Below are 8,711 nucleotides of genomic sequence, written 5' to 3' on the forward strand. Positions count from 1 at the left end.
AGAGAGAGAGAAGCAGAGTAAAAAGCCTGCCTAGTTCCAGCATTGCTGTAAGCATGATAGCTACTCCCACACACACACACACACTCCCCAACCCACCTAAAGCCTACAGCAGCCTTTAGAGTGTACTTCAGCAATCTCACCTCAACAGCCTCCTCAAGACCTGACCCTCAGTGCACTGCTTTCACACCGCACTATTTACACACACACACACACACACACACACACACACACAATACCACCAGGCAAACACACAGTTCAAAAATTCTCATCAAAGAAGCCATACTCAGGGTAACAACCTAACAAACACATTGAGGAAAGAGCAGAGCAATGCAAACCCACACCAGCGACCCCCCCACACACACACACACACACACACACACACACACACACACACACACACACAAACATCCACACGGGGGGCCATTAGAGTCAAACACGTCCTTGGGGCACAGAAAAAACTGAAGCAATCTCGCTTGGTTTAGGTGGTGCAATAGACGCGCTATCCCGATCTCCGCTCCTGTATTTATTCCATTAGCTGGCAGATATTGCACTTCTCCGGGAGGGCCTGCGCTGACAGACTGCCACAGTGATACCAAGCGCTCAATCAATTTCCAGACCAAATGAAAACCTCATAAGGAGACCTCCCCCCCCCCCCCCCCCCCCCCCCCCCCCCCCCCCCCCCCCCCCACCACCCCCGTCTCAATCTTTCGCCCGTAGAAATCCATAACTCCCCAAGCTGTCACCTCCTGCACGGCAACACATTGTTTTTTTGCATTCAAAACAAAACACCAGTATTGAATTAGAAGAGTGAGAAATGAACAGAGCCTCACCAATCACTCCATTATGACCTCACCAATCACTCCATTATGACCTCACCAATCACTCCATTATGACCTCACCAATCACTCCATTATGACTCACCAATCACTCCATTATGACCTCACCAATCACTCCATTATGACCTCACCAATCACTCCATTATGACCTCACCAATCACTCCATTATGACTCAGCTAAAGGAGGAGCTCTTCCACTGGACGGGGGCCTTAGAAGAAGACTGCTCTGCTCAGTGCCTGATCAGAACACTGCCCTTCACTGGAACCATGCCTAGTTTCAGCTCAAAGGACCCTGGAGCTTCTCTCGTAGATAATAGCCCCGAGGTGGTGGGGGGTCTATGCGGGGCGGGTGTGTTTGTGTGGCATGGCCATGACAGTTCATTGTGTTCCTCTCTTATCGGAGTGACCATCACCAAACAGAGGAACCGTGACATCCGCCGCAGGCTGACTAGAGAATAGGAATCGCTTTCATGTGAAAAACAGGAAGCAAGCCAGTAAAGCTGTTGCAGTACTCAGAGCATGCGCACACCCTTTCCAGGCACACAATCACTTCTGGACTCGTGTATCCTTCATGGTAGGGTCAGGGTTTTTCAAAAAGGCAGCCGTCTCAACCCTTGGACTTGGGGCATTTTGACATGCATCGGGGCAAGGGTTTGGACTTGCCTCAAAGATGGAGGATGGCAGGTACAAGCAGCCCCGGCACCAGCCCCATGTTAAACATCCATTCCCCTTTAAGCGCTCTCACTGATTGGGCCACACTATGCCTTCACTCTATAGTCATAGTCTATGTCAGGCTGCTGTGAATGGGGATGAACATCTCTACAACTCTCTGATTTCCACAGGAGGGAAATGTGTCTGTCTGTCTTTCTTTGAGCAAAACACAAGAAAACAAGAGGAGTGTGTGTTCTATGGTGGAAGGGGGAGGAGAAGGAAGATGAAGGAATGTACACAGGAGGATGCAAAGTGAAAAAGGTTCATCGTTGTGCGGAGCCATCCAGGGTTCCACTCAGTACGGTGTCCTGTGCTCCTACGGAACCAACCGGAACATCCACCCTGCCCTCCAGGGTTCCACTCAGTCCTGTGTCCTGTGCTCCTACGGAACCAACCGGAACACTGAGACTAGCTGCTGATGGAAAGTATGGAGGCTTGGCTAATGTGCATGAACAACTACTCAAGGTAACAAACAGCCACCACACACACACACACACACACACACCACACACACACACACACACACACACACACACACACACACACACACACACACACACACACACAAATGCATGCATGCTCGCACACACACACACACACACACACACACACACACACACACACACAAATGCATGCATGCTCGCACACACACACACACACACACAAATGCATGCATGCTCGCACACACACACACACACACACACACACACACAAATGCATGTATGCTCACACACATACACACATAGAGGGAGGGAGGGAGGGAGGGAGGGAGAATGAGAAAGAAATGGAGAGAGGGAGAGAGCTGAAGTTCATTAAATATTCACAGTTTGTTCCATTAAAGATTCACCACGCCAGCACTGCCACGTTTATCAAGCCTCCACCAATGGGCCTCGAGCGCACAAAGAGCCTCCACCAATGGGCACGCAGCGCACGGAGAGCCTCCACCAATGGGCACGCAGCGCACGGAGAGCCTCCACCAATGGGCTTGCAGCGCACGGAGAGCCTCCACCAATGGGCCTCCAGAGAGCCTCCACCAATGGGCTTCCAGCGCACGGAGAGCCTCCACCAATGGGCCTCCAGCACACGGAGAGGAAGCCTTCCAGAGCGCAGATAACAGGTGCTGAGCCACGCCGCCACAGATGATCAGAAATGAGGAGAGGAAAGAGAAGGGCGGAGGATGGGGTGATAGAGGAGACAGACAGACAGACAGACAGAGACAGACAGACAGAGACAGACAGACAGACAGACAGACAGACAGACAGACAGACAGACAGACTGACATGATTCAAAAGGAGGGAAAAAAAAAAAAAAGAGCGGGCTTGAGGGAACGAGGCCCTTGTCCCTTTTTCCATTTGGAGCCAACACACAAACACACAAGCTACACATACACACAGGCTACACACACACAAACACACACACACACACACACACACACACACACACAGGCTGCCTGCGTCAATTATTCAGCAATGTGGCTCCCTCCTACCTCCCTGACATCATCCAAAGCCTCAGAGAGAGAGAGAGGAACAATATATATGTATGTGTGTGTGTGTGTGTGTGTGTGTGTGTGTGTGTGTGTGTAAACCTACATATGTTAAGTCTTCACCCATGAGCGTACCCTATGATAAAAGCATGCTCATTGTTTTCCATGCAGATATTTAAGGAAAACTGAATCAATGTGGGAACCACACCACCGCTGGCCCAGAATGCACCAGGAGAGAGGCTCTACTCCCAGAATGCAGCCCAGCACAGAAGAGGCTGAGTGGGAGTCACCGCAGCATGGCGCTGCCGCCTCTCTGGAGATGGAACTGAGCGGAACGGGAGCGCGGCGTGGCGCGGCACAACTGATGGTAGGCGGCTCGGCTCTGCTCTGCTCTGTTCTGCTCTGCTGGGCTGGGCTGGGCTGGGCTGGGCTGGGCTGACCTGACTCGGGACAGTTGATTTCCATAAGACCACGCACGCCTTATACAGAATTATGCAGGACCATATGCAGACGCAGCAGCAGCCAAGGATATGCACCGGGGAACCACAAACAGTACAGTGAAAAAGAGGATGCGTGAAACACGTGGGGGGAGAGAGAGAGCGAGGGAGAGAGAAAGAGAGAGAGAGGCAGAGAAAGACAGAGAGAGGCAGAGAGAGAGAGAGAGAGAGAGAGAGAGAGAGAGAGAGAGAGGGAGAGCGAGGGAGAGAGAAAGAGAGAGAGAGGCAGAGAAAGACAGAGATGGATGGTGAGAAAGACTAAGACGAAGGGGGAGAGGTAATGGATTGCTAGGATTGTGGAGTAGCAGGTCTTAGCGAACAGCACAAGTGGATGACAGTGGCCTTCTCGTGATGGACTAATCAGCCCAGAGGCTCCTGATCAGAGACACTCATTACTAGGGACGGAGTCTCTCCAAGTCACTCAATGACACTGGCCGCTGTCATTGAGTGATTGAGTGCAACTGTCGTTTTGTCTACGTATATCTTCTCTTGTTTTTAACGGCGCCTGGTAGTTAGTAACGTGCTACTGCTGCCAGAAGGTGGCGCTAATACACCTAAAAGCTGTTTGCTGACGACCATTAAAAGACAAAAGAAGAAGAAGAAGAACGTGTAACTACCACAAACGTGTGTAGCGCTGTCAAATTAGACGCTTCTGTACAAACAGGACAAGCGCATATACTACTACAACCGTCAAGGGCATAAACTACTACAGCCATCAAAAAGTTCTGTGTGGAAATGAGGTACTACGCCAACTCTGCCAGGTTGAGCGTGAATGGATGGGTCTCTCTCTCTCTCTCTCTCTCTCTCTCTCTCTCTCTCTCTCTCTCTCTCTCTCTCTCTCTCTCTCTCTCTCTCACTTTGTGAAACGCCATCCATCCATCCCTAGTCATTACAGTGCCAGACCCCCAGAGAATGAACACTGATCTAATCCATGGGAAAACCCTTGCCATCTTGGACTGATGTCATAAATCCTGTGTATCAGTGTCAATCTGGAGGAGGGGGGGGGGGGCATGGTCACATTGTCTCATTGATCACCCATTATCACCTGACTCTTGTTTATAAAGACCTCCTCTGTGTTTACAAAAAACGGCCTTAACTGGCAAGTCTGAGCCTGATTGATCAACCGTAGACTCCTACAATGTCACCGAACAACAGTAAATGTCTATGGGTTAGCCTGACCGCCCAAAGCGAGTGGATTCAGCATTTGTCACATCCAATATTGTCTACACGGCCCAAGCATGCACAAATGTCTCAACAGCCTTCTTTCACCATTTCGTTTGATGTATATAATTTAATAACATATAAAAGCAAAACCCCAGGCAATGAAAGGACTGCCCTTTTACAGACATCAGCGTGGGCTTCGAGGATGAGAGACGGATAATTGCGGTTTGTGTTTGTGTAGACCACACTGGCATGTCCGAGGGGCTTTCAGCTTTGATTAAGGCCACTGGACATAATGGTCAGGAGAGATTTAGAGCGATGGGGCCCTGGCTCTTCTCCTGGCTCTTCTCCGCGGCCACGCCAGATGAATGGGACACTTTAGGGTTTTTTTTGTATTCAGTGCCAGCCAATGTGATGAACAGTTTCAAGAAAACAGTTGCCAGGTTACTTGACAGGAACCCTGCCAAAGCTGCCAACTTGAGAGGGGAGGGGGTGGGGGGGAATCTAATTACCTTTTTTAACTGATCTTTTAAATAAAGTCTTTGTTTTATAGCCATCCACAGGGATCACAGGCACACACACACAAAACATGCTTTAATTTAGCTGCAGCACAGTCAACTCTTGGACCGCTTGAGCTCATAAGAAATACCCCACTGAAAGGTCCCAGTGCTCTCTGTGACTGAACTGGGACTGATTTACTAAGCTCTAAGACACGATATACGGTGACATAAACTACCAAGCACTTGTTACAAGAGACATTTACAGTTCTTATACCTGCAAGTCTTTGCAACTAGAAAAGGTTACGAAATCTAGTATCGCATATCAAATACAAAGCAAAGCAAACAAGCCACAACAACAGTGGCGCTATGGTAACCTTAAGACTGACACGTTCCAGTTAAGTGTGTGAGAGAGGGTTCCAAGGAACACACTGTCATCTATTGACCTTCACGGAAGGCTGAGAATGTCCAGCTTGGGTGCTCTCTCACAGATGACGAACACACGGATGGCTTAAGGGACAGCAAATTAAAGTGGCGAAAGCAGAAGAGAGGTGGGGGGGGGGGGGGGGGCAGGAATCTAATTAATAACCATCTCTATCAATGTCAAGTGCTTTAAAAAGATGCCCTCTTCCACCCAGGCCCATCCCACCGTCCAAAACTCGATACTGCTGGTACAGGTACAGGTACACAGAGTGTCCACTTTCCAGGAATAGATCCGGTGCTTTTTGTTTTCCTCCGGTGGCGGGAGCGGCAAAATTAGTCTCACGTATCCCCGTCCTTCCTGACCCAGGCTTAATTAGCGCAGACGAGATCCACACTCGAGTGTGACGAGGAAGGAGGGACAAAAAACACAACACAACACAACACAACACAACACTCACTCCAGAAAGGGCTCAGCCCAATGACATCAGAGGAGCCACTCCAGGCCTTGGTTTGAACCCCAAGCAAACAGTATGTAGCACTTAACCTAACACTGTCATAGCAGTCGGACTGATTCATTTAGGCCAGCTTCATTTCGACACAGTGGGCGACACAGTTCGTTTTTGGTTGATATCAGCCCCCACAAGCAACAGAGACAAAACTGAAAACAAGAGCTTGGTAAAGAAGCCCTTTTTGGAAAAAGATATTCCACAACACAAAACAAAAGCAAAGCAATGTTTGTGTTTTCATAACTCAAGAAAGTTATTTGCGTTTGCATCATGTCAGAAGTAGGCTAGATTCTGGCAGGCCTGATGAGAGCATCACCACTGCACCAGCTTGGACTTGAGCAGGCCGAAGGATGGCCAGATCCCTCAGAACGCCATTGCCTTCCTCGGAGACACACCGGACATGTTACAGTTATCCTTGACAACCGCGCGTAGTAAACAGACAGACTGGCTAGTTTCCCTTGAGGGACAAGCACAGAATGACAGGAGTAAGCAGAGATGAACTAAGGCTTTCATGAGGTGGATAGGTGCACGTTTTGTGGCCACTGACACATCTTGTATGGACGACTCAGTGGTGTGTTTGTTTTGGTGGGAGAAACCCCCAACTGGAACAACGTCAACGGGAATACAAGTTTAACAGGAATACAAGTTTTGAGACAACATGCCTTGTCTGAGCTGTGAGCGAACTACAGCTTTTTTTGAAAGCTTGGGGCTTGTAAGCACTAACTCCTTCAGATTTGCAGCATATGCTGCCGCTGAAAGATGCTACAAACATGACATGGTCGTACAGTTTGCAAAGTTGCTTATTGCATTGGGAATTCAAAGTGACGACAATCACGCTTTGTTATCGGTTGGCTCAGGTGAACAAGAGTCATGAAAACATTCATTCGCATACCAAGACTTGAAAAGACTTACCTCGGGCAGACAGTTTTTTCGTATTTATTATTTTTGCAGCATATTCCTGTCCGGTGGATTTCTTGACACATCGTCGAACCACAGAAAAGGCACCCCTGTTTTGGGGAGGCAAATCTATTAAAATGTGAGCGCTATCTGTTCAGTGGCAAACAAAAAATTGCAACACTACAATAATGTGCACTAGTAAAAGACATTGGCTATATAAAGCAGGACGGCTATAAAACTTTAAAATACAACGCTATTAAAATGATAGGCTACTACCAACACTTGGGGTGAATTACAACGGAAATACACGCACTGATAAGCACGGGGTGGTTTTGATGGCCGTGACACACGCCTTTGACAGGAAGCTTAACAATTAAAAGCAACACTGTGAACACGCTTAGACTGATATCTTTCACCCAAGGGTCAAACCATAACAATATATATTGATTTTACAGCACCGCAATCCTCGTGTGCAATAGATATTTACACAGATTAATGTGATTTTAAAGCTTTTTTTAATATTTCAAGAAAGAGCCGACACATCTGGCCACCGAGCATTTAAGGTAGGTAACAAATGTTGCAAAGCGCTAGCTCACAAGCTGGCTTCGCTGTGACACGAGAGTGATGCTGAACAATACACAAACTGCTACATTTCCCGAGTATGACACAGCTATTACACAAGTATGCAGCAAGCCATTCCTTCTGGCGTGGCGACTGTCACATGCCTTACCAATATTACAGCTAAAAGTTTCAATGTACTCTTTGATGTGCCATAATATAAGCCTATGTGACCAGTTTGTTCAGCGTTCACTTAGATGGCGATTTATGAGCAGTCTATCTGACATGAGGAAATATTCATAGCCAGCTAGCAACCAAGATGTTCACATGCGTGCTCTCCCAGCCGAGAGCTGTCTTAACCCATGTTAATGGCGTTTGAGAACGAAACAAACGAAATATACACCTGAATGTAAGGTATGCAACCTACAGCTGGGCAAACACGAGCCTCTTACCCGCTAGTTTTTTTTTACTTGGCTTTTTGACATGCAAAACCTACTCTGCATTGTCAACGTTCAGCTACACTGGCACAATGAGATATGAAGCGGCGAGGGAAAGGAAACAGTCCTCTCAACAACACCACCAGCATTGTTACTCACTTTCCGAGTTCTTCATATAGCTGATATTCGTCTGTGAACCTTGTGCAGGTTACAATAGTAGCCATGTTGTGCAGTGAAAGAGAGATCGCCTCTCGTTTTTGGTGTCTGCCTCGCTCAGGTTTCGGGAGGAGATCGCGTCTACTCAAAAGGCGAGGGAGCGAGTGAGACAGAGGAAAGGGAGGGGGAGATGAGGGGTGGTGGTAGTAGTGAGTGAGAGAGAGAGAGAGAGCGCACAGCAACGCGAGATTTTCTCCCTGGTGTCGAGAGAGGAGATGGAAAGCAAGACGCGTAGCAAGAGATCTGGTGCTGCTGCATTGGCACTGCGACCGAAGGGGTGTCGAAAAGGTTGGCACCGTTGAGTCAACACGGTTCTCCCGCACAGTGGCAAGCCAAAGGAGGGTGGCGCAATTCCATCACATTCAGAACAGTTACATGGTGTAAAAGCATGTTTTTCTTTCGATTTCGTTGTTATTTCCTTTACTGTATGAAAACATCTTGCTTCATTCATTGGTGTAGCCAATGTTATGTTCTTCTCACAAATGCATAA

General features: G+C 48.2%; 1 protein-coding gene across 1 annotated transcript in view; it reads right to left on the reverse strand.

Moving 5' to 3' along the window:
• The window catches only part of camk2g2 (calcium/calmodulin-dependent protein kinase (CaM kinase) II gamma 2), an 85,808-nt gene extending 77,305 nt beyond the window's left edge, over nucleotides 1-8,503 (reverse strand). Inside the window, exons 1-2 of the mRNA XM_042709640.1 lie at nucleotides 8,165-8,503; nucleotides 7,026-7,120 (exon numbers count right to left, since the gene is read on the reverse strand). Of these exons, the coding sequence (XP_042565574.1) occupies nucleotides 7,026-7,120; nucleotides 8,165-8,229 (160 nt within the window). The 5' untranslated portion in view covers nucleotides 8,230-8,503. The remainder of the gene's footprint in view (nucleotides 1-7,025; nucleotides 7,121-8,164) is intronic.
• Nucleotides 8,504-8,711: the final 208 nt, after the last annotated feature.

Source organism: Clupea harengus, chromosome 13 (genome assembly GCF_900700415.2).
Source record: "Clupea harengus chromosome 13, Ch_v2.0.2, whole genome shotgun sequence".
Lineage (NCBI taxonomy): Eukaryota > Metazoa > Chordata > Actinopteri > Clupeiformes > Clupeidae > Clupea > Clupea harengus.